The 18532-nt window shown below is 35.8% G+C and overlaps 1 protein-coding gene across 1 annotated transcript; it reads right to left on the bottom strand.

Annotated features, from left to right (window-relative positions):
- Positions 1 to 1425: 1425 nt before the first annotated feature.
- On the bottom strand, positions 1426 to 18513 carry LOC127455147 (ADP-dependent glucokinase-like). Its single transcript, XM_051722766.1, has 6 exons — positions 18260 to 18513; positions 16899 to 17058; positions 10592 to 10782; positions 8474 to 8570; positions 8193 to 8329; positions 1426 to 4787 (listed from the first exon to the last, which is right to left on the bottom strand). The coding sequence occupies exons 1-6, from the start codon at positions 18447 to 18449 to the stop codon at positions 4117 to 4119; spliced, it is 1446 nt and encodes a 481-aa protein (XP_051578726.1). The 5' UTR covers positions 18450 to 18513; the 3' UTR covers positions 1426 to 4116.
- Between the last annotated feature and the right edge of the window lie 19 nt (positions 18514 to 18532).

Here is an 18532-nt window from a genome sequence, read left to right as displayed (position 1 = left end):
ACTATTTACAGTTCTGGCAAGTGTATGCTGGGTTGTATGCAATAACTGTTACGGCTTTTACATTCATGCAGATAAGAACTTTGTGGACATTTGGTAAAGTTGTTAATAAATCAGGCTAGATAACTACACAAAATCAAATGTATCTTTTGAAGGAGAGATAATTGTTTAAAATGATGTATGATTTGATTTACTGTAGATAAAATGATGACTTTAAAAACAAAAATTACATAAGACATTTTTACTTAACTAGTTTTGAGTTTTTTGGGTTGTTTTTTCTTCTTTTTTTAAATATCGGCGTCGATTGTTACCGCAACTGTCCGTTATTTCTGGAGGGGTTCGAAATTTGAATCGTGCATGCAAAGTGCGTGAAATGGGTGCGGTGTGTGCATTGTGCTGGGTGACCAGACCTCCCGAGAAAACCGTACAACTGTAATAGTGGTGGACTTTTATGCTGTTGCATGGCATTGAGGAAGTACTGATGAAGGTGTGGGTTGACCAATCAGTGGAAAGGGGCATTTTATGCCCATCCACATGTGCAAATCAAATATTCAAACTGTTTATACATTTCAAATTCCTACCCACAACACAAAAAAATAAATAAATAATATATATATATATATATATATATATATATATATATATATATATATATAAATCAAGTGAAAAAACGAATAAACACGTCGTTTTCTCGTTTCTCCTTATTTCTTTTCAAACTGAAAAGCAAACTATCAAAACATACACGGACCGTGGACAATAAGGCAGATGTTTTAAAAGGTAAGTTAATTCATATTTCATAATTGTTTTTCACATATAAGTATCTTTCGTGTGTCTCTTGATTTAAAAGGCATGTGATTGGCCAAAGACAAAAAAAAAAACAAAAAAAAAAAAATAAAATGTGACTGTGCACATTCATATTGATAAAAACAGCCCAAAGTATTTTTATTGACTTGATTCAGGTGGTTCATATTTCTAGGTTGGAAAATCTTGGATTCCACAGTAATTCGGGAACATCACATACCTGATTTAAACATGTAGATTATATTGTTAATTGTCATAATTTAACCTTCATGTAAACTGCATTCATATAATTGTGAAACTGCCAGTTGTCTCCATACATTTTTAATTAATGACTCTGATATTCATAGTGTCCTTCCAAATTTCATAATGTAGGCTATTAAGACAAAAGTCTTAAATGGGACTTTCAGATATACAATTTAAGACTTGTATGCTGTATCTTTTAGATCTAATGTATTATGAAATATAGGCCTATACTTAACAATGCATAAATGCTAAACATTCATGAATTACTTACAAGCTTATCGATTAGACTGATTTATGCACCTAAACACATTATTTGAAATGCCCTAAGTGAACATGATTTTACTGAGATTCATAGTCAGTGAAATAAACAGAAATACGCAAGTGTATAATAAATGGAATGTTATATTTTATTACATACATAACTAAAGTCATTCAGAAACAAGATTTTTTCCTTCAAAACAGGTGTTGTTGAAAGACTTCACATGGCAAAAGAAAGAAAGAAAAACAGACAATTCCAGCTTACCCAGCACAACACTCAGGATAACCATTCAAATGCTACAATTGGTTTATATACGAGTAAACCCTTATTTTTCGTTCGTTTAAACGCCCTTATGTATTATTAATGTATAATTACACAAATTAATCACATTTACTATTGTTCACACTAAAGATTCTTCAAATCTTCCACTGGGCCATTATTCAGTCATGTACGTCACAGGCTCAGAGCTCATCCAGGATAAACGGTCTCATCACACCAGCTTAACTGATTATAACTCAAGTGTTGTGGATCATAGGCTATCCAGGCTACTGTAATCCCTGAGACATTTCATATATCAGCTGGTGAGTGTTTAAGTGCACTCACCCCGATATCTCGGTCAGGGTGGGACATATTTATCTCCTGTTATCGGGTTACACTAGCATAGACAAGCACTCTAATGTACCCTCGTGTAAACAAATGCAGGTATATGTTATAATTCGGTCATAATAGACATCAGTTCATCTGTATAAATCATCATAGGCACAGGAGGTAGGTAATCATTTGCACTCAGGGTGACTTGTGGAAGATGCGACTATGCAGAATGGAAGCCAGATTTGCTTGGACATTTCTGTATATTTCTACACCATCACCCTTGGTTCAACCAGAGCAAGTTCTTCAAATCCTTCTCCTACAAATATGTAAATGCAGGTTGTTTTTGAAACACTGAAAATTGTTCATAAGGAAATAAGTGGTTTTGGTTTCATATTACATCCATTTTAAGAATAGTTGCCCCATGTTTCGCCTTTGATAAAAAAAAAAAAAGAAAACTCAGATATTTCTAACAAATATACTCTTAAAACATTTCCCTTTTACCATCAGAGATAAAATCAAGCCATGTTCCCCAATTAACCATAAAAGAGACATGTTTTAGCATTCATTCATTGAGACTGTTAGGAAATGAGATAAAGTTTATGTTCGAAATGGAATAGTAGTTTACTACTTACTGTAGACTGCCCACAATTTGTTTTAAATAGTAGGGGAAACAGTTGGCATTATTCTGCAATAAACATTTCAAATTGTAGTATGCTACACTGTTGTCACATCACCTCGTCATCACGTGGCATGTTTAATTTAGTTAAACATTGAGTTTTGTCCAGTTATCATCTAGGAAATAAAACTTTTGTGTAAAAATGTCTCAACTCTTTGCAGTCATAGGTCATCAGGGTGTGCACTGTATACTATATATTAGTAAGCAATAGTAATAGTATGGTAGATACTATTCTGAACATAGTCAAAAACATGATAAATAAAAGACATGATAATGTGAGAAAATAAGAGCGGCAGACAGAAAAGTGGGGTACGATGAAGTTATGGAATGCAAAAAGAGTAGAAAATTCAACATGGCTGCTTTAAGACAAATAAAAGCATATGACTTGAGTAGGCAGAAATAAAATATGACCAATGAGGATGAAGCAGTGTTAAGTAAAATATTGATGTTGATCCAAAATTGTCTGAAACAGCCCTGAAGCGTTTCAGTTAGGCTAAAGTTTTATGCTTTTCACTTGTGATAAACACAGGGCTTTTGTGCATTCAATGAGTTGATCTCAGTCATAATATAATGAGCTCTGGGTGCTTGAAATTATTCTTTGTATTTTAGAAGATTACTGGCCTCTGATGGCATAATGTAAAGTGAATGATTCTGAACACATTTTAAGACAATATTGTGTGACAATGTATAAGTGATGTTTAAGATGTTTTGTAAACAGAGAACAGTGACCTACAGGTGGGGTGGGTGAATCTCACAAAAACACGTCCAGGTCACATTTCACCCATATACATTTTCACTATATATATATATATATATATATATATATATATATATATATATATATAAAATTATTATTTTTAGGTAATTTTATATAAAAATAAATTTATTTCATATTTGTAGGACCATTATGATTATTTTCATTGTGACATTTTACAACAATTATTGATAATTGATAATCATATTATTGACAATTATGATATTTTCATGACTTTTGCCCCCCAAAATCACTTTACCATAATGCATTCTTTTTTTAAATCCCATTATTGTCAATGGTGATTCTTATCTTATTACTGTAATACAGTAACTCTGAATAAAGGCAGTACAATAAATACTACCACAATGTAGTAATACTGTATAAATTAATTAATATATCGTATTTTTTTTACGCATTACAGTAATGAAAATTCAATATTTTTGCATTACGTTGATAAGAATCAGAAGCTAAATTTGCTTGACAGTCATTATAATATAATGTTACAATGCAAACAATTTTCTTTCTTTAAAATATAAATTTCGTATTTCTTTCTTTTGATTTTGTGGTGAAATGTGACCCGGACATGATCTTGACAGGTCTCGTGAGATTCGCCCAACTAAATATCGTTTGGACCCAATGTTTATATTGCACATGATGTGTCTCTATGCCTTCATCACAAAAAATAAAACAAAATCAATAAAAAAAAAAAATAGCAAAAATCTCTAAATAAAACCAAAGCATGTGGGACGAAGAATATCTCATCCATGTCTGCACTGTATAAACATGCTTTTGTGTTCAAATCTGCAGTACGAGCCCAGCGGCGGAAATGTTGTCCCCTCCTCCAGCCGTCTGGTACACCTCGGTGCACACTAGCACAGGCGCCACGCAAATCTCATAGTCTTCCTCATCCCAACAGGAAACAGGTCGCGATTCTTTAAGTGGGATCCTCTGGCTGCCTTCTTGTCTGCTCACTGAGAACGATTCGTCCATGATCAACCGCGCTTTACTGAGGTCAATGTCCGGCGAGCCACAAACGTGGCGGTTGGCCGTTAGAGAGGCTTTGGCCGTGGCTGACATGGTGTTCTTCCACTGGGAGCCACGCTTGACGATGATAGCCTGAAAAGCCAGCGTGTGGACGTGGAGGCGTGTGAGCGGGCGGCCTGTCTCTGCCTCCTGGTGGCGCTGGTTTACCAGGCGGTAGAGTTCTCGCATCTGGTCCAGCACGGTGGCTACACGAGGGTTGGGGTCGGACAGCACGGTCAAGTTGCTGCCACGGAAAAGGCTCAGGAGATTGGGCAGCTCTTGCTCATTCATGCCCAAAGAGTCGGCATGTGGAAGAACAAAATCCAGTAGATCAGACATCAGACCTTCGTCCACAAAGCTGGCCATCTCGAAATGGACTGCGGTCTGTGGGGACGCGGAGGACAGCATCTGTGCCAGTTTTCCCAACAAAGACTCACGCTCTCCTAAAGGAAAAATCTGTCATTATGGAATTTCTGATTTCTGATTTTTTTGGTACAATTAACAAAAGTTCATTATTAAGCGAGTACGTAAAAAATCAGTGTTCAAAACCCTGTCTTTGTCTTAACCCAATAGGCCTTCAGTAATGATTTTTATTTAGAGTTGTCGGGTCGGATTTGGTGCAAAATTGAAGGGTAGGACATCAGTCTCCGGATGCGTGTATAACTGTTATCTGTTAGGTGAAAATGTTTACTTGCTATAATGCGTAGATATGTTTTCTGGTAGGGTTGCTGAAGCTTATATTGGTCATGTGTTAATGAATTGAACATTACTCAGAGAATATTGTTTTTACTGATCATGATAAGTTTAATAGGTTTCGTTTTCCAGTGAAGTTACAGTAACATGTTTACTAATATTTATGACTTCTGACTGTATTTTATAACATTGCTGAAGTTTTGAGATTCCCTAAGTGTGTTTGTTGTTTTCTCATTTCTTTTAACCAAGTCGCACAAGTTATTTCACTTTTCACTTCCCTTTTAGAAGATAGTCTGTATAAAAGATACTACAAGTTAGTTCCCCATGAATGTATAGTGTACTCATCTCAAGTTGTTTAAAATGTACCGATTTCAATGCATAGTAATATACATATTTATTTATTTAGCATGTAACCATCCTTCTATTATAACTTTATATCCAAAGTAACAATTAAAGAAACTGTCCATTATTGTAATTATTATATTGCATATTATTTTCATATTTAATAAAGTTATTTCATCTCCATCATTCTTGAATCCTCGTTTTGTGTTTTATAGTAGAGCCTTACTGTTTGCAGTGCATACACCTACTAGTGTAGTATTACGGGTCCCTTGCATTGTCCACTTTTAGGCTTTAGATTGTTATATTAAAATAAGTGTCTTCAATTCTACTCGTTTTAGCCATATCACGAGTTTCACCTCTTAAATTGATACATGTAGTACAATACAAATATTTAAGTGTAGTGGATAACACACTTGAATAGTCATATTAAAATATGAAGATAAGAGTATTGTTTATCTTTCTCAAAGCAAGTAGTATCTTGGTTATAAATGTTTAAACGAATAATATAATATCAACATGAAAATAGCACGTTATGACTCCGGCTCTGCAGGTTAAGATCTTCGAGTGATGATCACAGGCAAAGCAGTGCGCAGTGCCGAAACAACTCAAGTAAAATGTTACTCCGCAAGTTGCTTGCAATTTTAGGTTTCAACCACAAATGTCGCTAGAGAGCCCACAGTTTTGAGTGCAGCTTTAAAGGTGATGTCATTTTTTGTTTGTGTAAAAAATTCTGACCAGTCTAACATAACAACATAAAGCAGGATTGTTTTCAATCAAACAGGTAGTCCCGCCTCAATCTCACACCACTGGTTGACATATTGGGCTGCTCGAGCAAACAGAGGAATGTTGACATTTTTTGGGAAGTCAACCTACAAATGGCTTACTTATGGTCTCAGGGCACTAAACCAGTATAGGAAAGTATAAAAGAGATTGTTCTCCCAAATATGAAAACTTTTAAGTGTTTGAAACAACATGAGGGTAATGAGTAAATGATGACAGAATTTACATTTTTAGGTGCACTATACCTTTAACACCGAATACATTTTGTACTTCACCTTTAAGTCAAAATATTACTTCAAAACACAGATCATTCCAATTTAGCAAATTGAATTCTCAAAGTCAAATTAAATTCGATTTCATTTGTCCACATGCTTGAGATGTTACCAGACTAAATGTGGAACTGTTATTAGCAATCCTAATTTCCCTGTAGGCCAGGCTGACATAGAAGTGAAAAAGCAAACAAAATCACTGAGTATTAAGACCCATTATTACGCTCTGTCTACTTTCCCAGGGAGGTTGAGAAATTTTGTTAATCTCACCATGTGACAGTACAGTGTTAGTTTAGTCTGCGCTGCTCCAAACCACCACTGCTTGACACACAGGCCGGCACTTTACAATTTATCATATTATCATGTGCAAAAACAGCATGGAGTATTTTTCAGTAACACTTTAAAATAACTTTAATGAACAATTTTATTAAGTCATAAACAAACATAACTTAATGCAGATCATTAGTTCATGTACATTCAAACATGAAAATATTGGTACTTCAACTTTGGGGACTTTAAGCACTGTGGACTTCTAGAAAGTCCTGAAGTCCTCCATTTTTTACATTTGTCTACTAACAATGTCCAACAGTGTATGTACATGTATCACAGGAGATTTATGTCATTTGTCATTTTTTTTTCTTTTTCTGAAAGTCATGAAAAGTTCCACTAAGGAGTAATTTTCAGCACATTTCAAATTCTGTATTGTTATTATTAGAATTCTGTGGAGGAAATGATGATGATGGAAATTACATTTTTAACATTTTTGAAATGAAATAGTTGGCTAATTTCATAAATAATAATTTATGTATCCTAAATACACACAATTAAAATTTTTACATTTTTGCTTAATTTGTCAAAATTACAACTTAATTGGAAATGACGCACAATAAACATATTCTGCTTAGAAGTGATAATTACCGTATTTTTTTGTTTTGTTTTCTTCAAACATCACTTGTCTCATATTTCATCTCAAGCATGATCTTCACTGACACTTTTGTCGACTTGGAAAATAGGTCCACTAACTTTTAATAAAAATGTATTAGGAACAAAATTGTTTGGTGTGGTGGAACTGAAGCCATTACTGTGGGATAATCGTAATTTTTGAAACATTTATAGAAATCATTTTCACACAATAAATATTGAAATGGTTTATGTTTATTTTACTCTGTTTAGATTTTCATAATTTCTGAACATGCAATAATTTGTATTTTTATCATGGATTTTCATAGTTTAATACTGAAAGTCTGGGTCAAGGCTAAAACCAAAAACTCTCTATATAAAAGGCATTTGAAAAGTAACAAAAATAAATGATAAAAGATTCTAGGTCATTTTTAATGTGTCCTTCATATAACAAAAAGAAAAAAGCAATGAAAATCAACCCCTTTCCAAAGTAGAAGAAACACCCATATATGAAAAAATATGAATCAAAGTTAAATGATATTTAACTATCTGAATGTACGTTGACTAATGATTTGCTAAGCATTATATAATGTAACAACATTTTTACATGCATATGGTGCTTCCCTGTGCTTAACTCCCCACCAAATGCTAGGGTGTTCTGGTTGGTTGCCAGGACAATTCAAGATGGTTGCTATGATATACTGGGTGGTTGCTAGGTTGTAAGTATGAGCACTAATAATGGTGATGCTTGCCATTGCAAGAACCATTAACAATGTTTGTATAAAGTATATGCAGTACTTTATGTTAATCTTCCAATCTATAACTAATAAAATTGGTCTCATGTGACTTCATTCATTCACTCACCTTGTTTGAAAGGGAAGCTGTCCATCATCTGTAGCCCTCCAACCACAAGAAGATCTGGTTTATATCCCTTCAGCTTCTCCTGAAATTGCTCCATGGAGTCTAGGTATGGATTATGGTCATCACTGTGGACAATGTACCTACAGCAAAAGCAAAATATTTCAAAACAATAAAAGCGTAAGCTTTTTCAGATCTAATATCATAAGGTCTGTACATGTTACAAAAAAGAAAATCACACTACAATGAGCACGGAGCACAATAAATCAACCCTCAAGTAAGCCCACCTGTTGGCCCTTCGGGAGGTATATGGCCCCCATGTGGCACCTGTAGGGTACTCCATTATCAGATGGATGTCTGGCTCATCCACAGTGTTTCCTGCCACTGCGGAAAGATACAAAATAATTCATTGAGATGAGAGATACAAAACCACAATGGAAGACAAATGGTAAAGGGGTGCAACAAGCACCTTTGTGGAATAAAAAAAAAAAAAAAAAGGAACTGAGAGACATTAAGGTGTTCAGTTTTAAATACAGCACATCAGAGCTACAGAATGTGACATTCAGAGGACCTAAAAAGTATTTGGACACACAAGCCAAATTTGAAAATGTTTAAATGTCATTACATCAGATAAAAAATTGCATTTATTTGACAGAACATAGCACACGCACACTTGTCCCCCCAAACATTTCACAAAAAGAAAGGTTAAAAACTGAAGTTAGATCTGAAAAAAGCTCTAGCTTTGTTTATTTGCAGATACCCCTTGGTTTAACATTTTGTGATCGGTAACGCTTTACGATAAGGTTGTATTCATTTTAATTAGTTAACTACTAATGAACTAATACTGAACAATACTTTTATAGCACTTATTAATCTTGTTTAATGCTAATTTCCACATATACTAATACTTTTTTTACATTAAAAGTTTTACGTTAATATTAGTTAATGCATTAATCTAACGTTAACTAACAATGAACAATAGTATATTCAGTGCTGGGTAGTAATGGATTACATGTAATCCGGATTACATCATTAAATTACAAAAAAATAAGTACTTTTATTTGGATTTCATTACATTTTATAATGTGCATAATCAGATACAGTTACTTTTACAGATTACATGATTACATTATTGATTACATTACAAGGATGGCAGAAAAAGCGCCTGTCATAGATTAAGTCTTCACCTTCTCATTAATAATTATGAGGACATAAATCGTACATCTCTATATAATATCTAGTGACATTCTCTCATTATTTATTTCAAAGCTGGATAATAAAAAGTCCAATTCCTTTTCCTAATTTCCTAAATAACAACAATTCGCTTAAAATTAAAATGATAATCATGTTCCAATTGTCTTCTAGTGTTAGGTTTTTTTTATGTCCCTTTAAGCAACTTTGTTTTACTCAGCAACTGAGTTTCTCTTAAACTTTATTTTGACTAATGTTTAATGAAATAAGTGTTAATTGGTACTTAATAGATTTACATTTATTGATCAGATTTTCATCAAAATATGCAAGGAGTAATTTAAAAGTAAAAGTAATCATATTAGATTACCTGAAAATTGTAATCTAAAAGATTATGTTACTGATTACAATTTAAATCATGTAATTTGTAATCAGTACCAGATTACATTCAAGAAACAATCTACCCAGCACTGAGTATATTTATAAATCAATATTAAAGGAATATACAAGTTCAGCTCAATCAAAACCAATTGTGTCATAATGTTGATTACCACAAAAATTGATTTTGTCTTGTCCCACCTTTTCTTTATAAATAAATAAATAAATACATTTATGTTAAATGTGAAGTTTATAATTTTATGAAAGCACTTACATGAATTCTTCTGTTAAACCTCATTTGTTATCTGAGCTGTAAAGTTGTATAAATCATAGTTTTACGGTCATTTTAGGGTTTACAATGCTACATTATTGTGTAAAATTAAAGTTGTAAAATTGGATATAACTTTTCACAGAAAAGGTTAGTACGTGATTTTATCACTAAAATCATGTTAAAACGAATAGTGTTTTCGTCTTGTGAATAGCGTTTTCGTTTTGTTGTGGTTGACATAATGCCAAAAATGCTGGCGATTGAGCTTAACTTGTATTGAACCCGGAATATTCCTTCAACCAAGATTAATAAAAGCTGTACAAAAATTGTCATAGTTAATTAATGACACCAAATGTACTTAGATGTTAATGTTATAGAAAAGAATCTCACTGTAAAGTGTTACCTTGTTACAGTATCAAATGCAATGAAATTAATACACTTAAGTGCGACTAAAGGGTCCAAACAGTTTTCTGGGCCACTGTATGTACGCAAACTATTCTTAAATGGCAGATAAGAGAAAATTTTTAAAGCCCCGAGCTGAAAGTAAGAGTGTCAAATGCTGTTACGGCACCTGTGATGCGCTGAGACAGAATGTCGGTGAAATCTGTGCTGAAACTTCCCCCTAAAAGCACATCACATCCTTCTAGTGCCATCCTGCTGGCCATGACAGGTGCATTTCCTCCTATAGACCACCTGTTTCCTGGCAATTCACGAGAAGCTTCCACCAGTTCACTGAAGAGAGTGTCATTCATCACAAACCTCCTACGAAAACAGTGAAGGGGAGATAAAGAATCTGTCAACTGTATAACAAAGAAGGGTAGGGGTAGTTTGACAGTTAATGTTTTGGGATGCTAACACAAGGTTGCTCGTTCAGTTTTCTAAAGGAATAATGACTCACAAACTATATTTACTGCAATCACAACTGAACGACCGATATGGGCTCTTCATCAGCCAAATATAAAAGGTCGATATCAAGGGAGCAGGAATGCACGATATAATGCAGATGCATTGGCAGACATACACAAAATTGCTGACACAACTGACATTACACTAGATTTACTTCAAATAAAAAACAAAAAACAAACAAACATTGAAAACAGAATATGTCTACAACCTATTGACAATGCTGCCAGCAGATTTGGAACTATTCACAGGCTTTCAATTCTGCATTTTTTAAATGCATGTATATTATTCTTTAAATACTTAACAAGACAACGAAAGACAAACTACTGGTACTTAAGATTGCTTATTGCACCAAAAAAAAAAAAAAAAAAAATGTTTCCAGGTTTTCTGTGAGCATGGGGACCCTGAATCAGTAAACAAATCTAAATATTACAACATTAAATTAACATCTGACTACAAGGGGGCCTGGGTAGCTCAGTGGTAAAATACGCTGGCTACCACCCCTGGAGTTCGCTAGTTCGAATCCCAGGGCATGCTGAGTGACTCCAGCCAGGTCTCCTAAGCAACCAAATTGACCTGGTTGCTAGGGAGGGTAGAGTCACATGGGGTAACCTCCTCGTGGTCGCTATAATGTAGTTCGTTCTCGGTGGGGCGCGTGGTGAGTTGAGCGCGGATGCCGCGGTGGAAGGCGTGAAGCATCCACACGCGCTATGTCTCCGTGGCAACGCACTCAACAAGCCACGTGATAAGATGCGCGGGTTGATGGTCTCAGACGCGGAGGTAACTGGGATTCGTCCTCCGCCACCCAGATTGAGGTGAATCACTACGCGACCACGAGGACTTAAAAAGCGCACTGGGAATTGGGCATTCCAAATTGGGTGAAAAAAAGAGGAAAAATCCAAAAAAATATAAACAATCCAAAAAAAAAAAAAAATCATCTGACTACATTCAGTTTCAAAGAAAAAAGCAATTTAATTCAATTTAGTTTTCTGCACAGCAAGACCCCAACTAAACAATGATACCAGTAAAATGGCACCATTTCATCTTCTAGAAAATAATGTTTCCTCACAATTAAATAACTTTATTTCAGTAGTGACCCAGTGTCAGAAATTCATTTTAACATTTAGGGTCAATACTTGCCCCCTGTATTTGATTCCCATCGGCATTTTTTACCTTCATGAGGGCATATTTTTTTCTAACAATTTAAAACATAAACTGTGTCTTATCCCTTTAGGTCAAAATGTCAATTTAATCAATTCATTAATACAAATTCTTAAGTCTGAGAATGTATTACGTCTTACCCTAAAAATTACTTCAACATCTACTAAATCTGTAAAGAGGTTACAAATAAACAACATCCGAATTTAATACGAGGGCATTTTTTTGCCCCCGCATTTTGAATTTCGGTTGCAATTTTATGACTTCTAATGGGATTTTGCCAGAAGCTCCCCTTAATTTCTGCCCATGTAGTGGCCATGCAGCGAGTTGGCAGCTAAATCAAATGCGAATTTTACTCGAAACCAGAGCACTATTACAATCTGTCATTTGCTTGTGAGACAGTGGCCATCCAGAGTAGAGTTTAGAAATAAGGTGCTTGAAAGACTCTGAAAGCTGCTCAGGAAACGTTTCAGTGAAGGCCAAAGTATACTTTGGCTGTCCGCGTTGCGGATCGCTCCATGCACAGTATGTGTGACGTACATTTTCTTGACCAGCGGATGCGGTCCTTGTTTGCACATGTCGTCTGCGCATGTGCTGGCCATTGACTGTACCAAGAGTGTCACAAAGCAGTTGTTGTGCGCATGCGTTAAACACGTTTCTATTTGTTTGTGGTCAGAAAAGTATACTCAAAGGCAACGCGGTCGGCTGAGCGTGATCCGATCCTGAATGCGGCAAAATGAAGTATACTTCGTTTTTGCGGATGCATGAAGTATATTTTTTTTTTCTCTCTCCCCAATTTGGTATGCCCAATTCCCAATGCGCTCTAAGTCCTCATGGTGGCGTAGTGACTCACCTCAGTCCGGGTGGTGGAGGACGAATCTCAGTTGCCTCCACGTCTGAGACCGTCAATCTGCGCATCTTATCACGTGGCTTGTTGAGCGCGTTACCGCTGAGACCTAGCGCGTGTGGAGGCTTCACGCTATTCTCCGTGGCATCCACGCACAACTCACCACGCGCCCCACCAAGAGCGAGAACCACATTATAGCGACCACGAGGAGGTTACCCCATGTGACTCTACCCTCCCTAGCAACTGGGCCAATTTGGTTGCTTAGGAGACCTGGCTAGAGTCACTCAACACGCCCTGGATTCGAACTCGCGACTCCAGGGGTGGTAGTCAGCGTCTTTACTCGCTGAGCTACCCAGGCCCCCGTATGAAGTATACTTTGGCCTTTACGGACGGAATGGAGAGCGAGCACGATCCGTAAAGGGCGGTGGAAGAGTGCAGCACGCGTCTGTGAGGGCAAAATTTATATTTCAAAATTGATGCATATGAATTAGTAATCGGCAGGATTACTAATCGATGCATCGAGAAAACGAGTGAATAGTTACACCACTAGTAATCGCAATCCTGTTATGTGGTTGATTCTGACGAAACATGCCAAGAAAATGTCTTTGTCCTAATTTACTCAAATCAATTAGAAATTATATTTTGCATATAAAAAAGTCTATTTTTAGGGCCATTAATAATTTTTACACTGTGACATTATTTTCATGAGTTACACATTTTACATCTTGATTCGTATTATAGCTAAATTTAAAAAGATGGTCATTATTATAATCTCATTACAGCAATGTGAAAATGTTTTACATTATTGAAACTGTGAAGTATTTATAGATCACAGTAGTACTCCTATTGTAGAGTAGTATCCTACGGTAATAAGAACTGGGGGGGGGGGTAAAATATGTTTAAGCGTCCCAAAAATTGCCCGGAACATCACAAGTGTTGCCTTTTTTTTTTTTACGACCCCATAGGCTTATCAAAATCAAGTCCAGATTTTTGTGTGTGTGTTCAGATAGCCAGTGGAGGAAAAGTCACCAAGTCTTGTACCTCTCCGATTTTTATAAAAGAAACAAAATGAATACGGGTCAAAAAAGACCCGAACAGTGCACAAGGGTTAACGCAAAATACAATTTCAGATTTTCCTTGTATTGATTTGGTATTAAATATGACCAGGATTACTTGAGAGGTTTCGTCAAAATCACCTATGCACCCTTCAGCAAGTTAGAGGGTTTTTATTCTTTTGTTCTGCACACTACTAACTTTTTTTGTATTATACTTGCAAAAGAACAAAACAATATTAAAAACGATGATCAGAAATTGTAGAAAAGAGAAAGCAAAAAAATTAAATAACAAAATGATGTCTCCAACGTCACTCTTTCATATTCTATTAGATTTAATGACCTCAGAGGTGTTTTTCACCAAACACAACTTTGCAGAATTTACACAGTATTGTAAATGAACATCCATCTGAAACTGAGAAAAGTCATTATGTAAAAATAGCTACCAGTGTGTTAGGACAGCTTTAACATGAAACATTTTACTATGTATTTTAAAAGCGTTCAAAATACAATGTGTGCTTAAAAGCCTATTTAGCTGATAAGAATGAAAAGAAGTCCACTATAATTGCTAGTTACAACCTAGAGGAGAAATTCACACATCAATGTAACATCCAAATATGTGGTAAGTGGCACTTAAGCCTTCAAACGCTACTGTGTCATTTCCAAAATACTTTGGCAGCAATAGTTAGAAATGACATTCCTTTCACTATGCAGTGTCTCAGCACGACTGCAATATTATCTTGAGAGGCCTGTCGCTCTGCTCAGAAGTGTGAATTCTCTTGCTGCCTTTGGAATGAAGTTGGCAGCTGCCATCCTGCCTGTGCACATTTTAAACATATTACTAGAACTGTATGAGCCTAATCGATTTCAATTTAAAGGGGTCATGACATGAGGAATACAATTTTCCTTGATCTTTTGACATAAGACGTCATTGTACTATAAAAACATACTGTAAGTTTCAGAACTGAAAACTTCCTCCTTAATAGAAAAAGAGCATTTATTTAAACCAAGCTGCAAATACGGCTCGTTTGGAATTCGTGGAACTTGTGACATCACAAGGACCAAATACATCTACACATGCAACGCCTATTTTTCCGTCATTGCACCCTTGACTCCGCCCACTGGTTCTCAGTCAGTCACACAGGTGAAGAGGAGAGAGATGGGGCCTGTCATGGGAGATTCATCCAAAGTGGACTTACACAGTACACCTTCATGTGCCGGTCTGGATTAAAATGTTTTTCTACATAAACATGCACAGATAGATGTCTTTGACTGCTGGATACATATCTCGGGCTAGAGGAGAAGAGAAGCTCTCCGTCATTCAGCTGATGTCTCGCGTTCTTTCGCCTATCTGCGCTATTTTTAGTTGTTGGTATATGAAAACATGATGGAATGATACTGGAAACTGGATGTGTCTTTAGCGTATTTTAGAGTCGATTATATGTTCGGCTCATATCGTACTAGTCAATATACAATTCAAGCTTTGCAAACGAACTGTTATTGAAGGATGGGGCAGTTAAAACACTTGTACGCGATCGCAAAAACCGTGAGTAAACCATTTAGTTAATGAATAATTCATATGTTATGACTGTGTTTATGGTGCTGACATCCTGTTTACACCGGGCGCGTCTGTTGACGCGATGCAACGGCTTGAGGCTGTCTTCACCAGGTGGGTCGACACGAACTTTCTAAACCGTTTATTTGTGTTGTTGGCAGTAGTAGTGCCACCGCGTGCAGCGCAAAATGGAATGGGACATCTGTTTACTGTCGGCGCAACACAACGCGCCGCAATGGATGCTTCCATGGTAGACTCTCGCGTCTGGTGTAGACAGGGTGTGAGCGTTAACAGTTGTGCTTGATATGAACAGTTTAATATATTCGGATGCAACCTGACATTTCGTTTTATAATGTTGTTGAGCTGGTTCATTTTCTTCCGACTGAGTTTCAAAAATGGCTCTATTCAATAATAATTTAATAATTAATAATAATAATTTTCTTTATTTATCACACATTATACATTTGCACATATACAGTGAAATTCTTCTTTTTCACATATCCCAGCTAGGCTGGGGTCAGAGTGCAGGGTCAGCCATGATACAGCGCCCCTGGAGCAGATAGGGTCAAGGGCCTTGCTCAAGGGCCCAACAGTGGCATCTTGGCAGTGCTGGGGCTTGAACCCCCGACCTTCTGATCAGTAACCCAGAGCCTTAACCGCTGAGCTACTGCTGCACAATGTTAGCCAATCATAACAATGGGCATTTACTTTGAAGTTTTAAGGAGGCACTTAGGCCAAAACCGATCGTTTCAGACAGAGGGCCAAAAACAGGGTGGAAAATCATCATATATTACTAAATTATGACTGTTTTAATGCAAAAAAACCTTTAAACTACATAAAAAAAGAGCATTTCATGACCCCTTTAACAAATTAATTTAATGATCAATATTTATATTAATACACAGTGGCTACTGAGAGCATTTGGATACTTAAAAAATGCAAGAATGTCACTGCATAAGAAAGCAAAACATCAAAACAAGTGGAACTGACTTTTAGACATTTACTCAGTCAACTGAAGAGAAAAGGTTTAGCATCATTTGTTTGCAAATGCCACTTGGTTTGAATGCCTTTTTTTTTAATGTGTGCATAAAATATGACATTTATACATTTTAACTGTGTTTTATGTGCCCAATACATTTTAGGGCCATTACATTTATATACTGTACAGTACTTTATAAAAACTTATTTTTTTTTATTGAATTACAGTTCAAATATTCAATCAGTGAAACTATGTAAACCTGTTAAACAATTCAACCACAGGTTTCATTTAAGAATAATCACTACAACAGATATATTATGCTATACTGTGCAATCACAACAGTCCCGAGGGCTTCTTAAACATGCTTGAACAGCTCAAACTTACTCGGAAGCAGCTCCAGGGGAGAAAAAATAAGCAAAACTCTGGGCCAGCTGATCTGCATTCTCTATGTAGTCGTGGTGGAGGGGCTGATCCGTCGGCTTCAGACCGATTTTGTTTAGCAGAGCCACTCCATCCACTATGATATCCACACAACCGCCAAAACCTAGATAAGAAGACTGCAAGATTACACGTGCTGTTCGATAATCTAATCAAATATTACATTTATTCAATATTTGAACCTGGCCATCCATTACAACACAGCTAAAACTCATAGGTTAGACCAGTGGTTCTAAACTAGTTATATGCACAATTATAAACAAGACATAGGCTGAATAGGAAAAATAGTCAATTTGTTCAATTTTGATTTTATTTATCTTTTTCATTAAATTCATCAGAACTGGCTTGCAACCCAAACCCACTTGTTCAAAGCCACTAAGTTAGAAACTATCTTCCTGTGACGGAGTATTTGAACTGAATAAACTGGATTAAACTGGATTAGACAATGAACGGTTGGCTAAAACAAACATAACTACAGACTCAAGCAGTTCTTAGAGCACAATGCACTAACAGGTGCCAATAACGAGTAAAAAAAAACAAACAAAAAAAAAAAACAGTGACTGCCAGCCAAATCACAGGCTAATCAAGTAGGTCAACAATCAGTAAAGACTAAATAAACAGGTGAGCAATCAGCATAGAGCTTTAACTGATTCAATATCAGTTCTATCGACAAAGATTCAGTCACATGTCTAGAAGATTGTACTTTCACATGCATTGCCTGTATTAAAAGCAATACAAGAAATACACAGATTGGAATGTGTGTGTGTCACAAGTTAATGATTTAACAATACTATTAATCACGCCTAAACCTGGTTGTCTAAAAAGCATGTTACTGTAGAGACTGTTTTAACAAACAATGCCACAATTAGCAAAGAAAATATGCAAATCAAACATGCAAAACATGCCAGATCTTAGAGGATCAGTAAAATAAGCCATTTTATCAGATGAAAAACACAACTGACATTATGTCAAAAAACGTGATAATTTAAGCATAACATATGTTGTTGTTGTTGTTGTTATTATTATTATTATTATTATATGTAGTTGTTTAAAAAATAAAGTATTTTAAAATAAAATTAATAAAATATCGATTTATGATTATTATAGAAATATAAATAGTATTTAATTACAACAACAACAAAAAAATTGACAATATTTATTTAATTAAAAAGAAAAAACATAACATTGTATTATTAAAAAAAAAAGTTGCTATTCTCAAATTTCTCAAAAGTGTAGTTCATGTATGTGCATTGCATATCATCAATTATTTATGTTGTATGCTGTTAAAGGAGTTTAAAGGTCTATACCGATGGCCACTCGCGGTCTGGACACGTTCATGTCTACTTTCTGTTCCGCTCGCAGTAATGAAGAAAGAACCGCGTCCAGTCTCTCGTCCAGAACCGAACCGTCCGGGGATCGGAACCAATACGCCACCAGCACCACTGCAAGAGACAAAACCGAACCATATTTAACCCCAGAGAGAAGCTCAATGGCCATTGCAGATGTATGAACACACTCCTTTCCCCTCTCTCCTTCTTCCTAAGCCAGTATATGTTGATGAATCAGGGGGGCGGATGTTT

The sequence above is a fragment of the Myxocyprinus asiaticus genome, chromosome 17 (assembly GCF_019703515.2).
Source record: "Myxocyprinus asiaticus isolate MX2 ecotype Aquarium Trade chromosome 17, UBuf_Myxa_2, whole genome shotgun sequence".
Taxonomy (NCBI): Eukaryota; Metazoa; Chordata; class Actinopteri; order Cypriniformes; family Catostomidae; genus Myxocyprinus; species Myxocyprinus asiaticus.
Note: the sequence above shows the minus strand (reverse complement) of the source record. Positions and strands in the feature narration are given on the sequence as shown.

What these genes read in the sequence shown, in the direction of transcription:
- LOC127455147 (XM_051722766.1), bottom strand. Translation starts at nt 18,449, where the DNA reads ATGGCCATTGAGCTTCTCTCTGGGGTTAAATATGGTTCGGTTTTGTCT. An exon ending in ACCTCCCGAAGGGCCAACAG is followed by an intron (nt 8,330 to 8,473) that starts GTGGGCTTACTT and finishes CTTTTGCTGTAG; the next exon opens with GTACATTGTCCACAGTGATG. An exon ending in CAGCTTCCCTTTCAAACAAG is followed by an intron (nt 4,788 to 8,192) that starts GTGAGTGAATGA and finishes TTTTTCCTTTAG; the next exon opens with GAGAGCGTGAGTCTTTGTTG.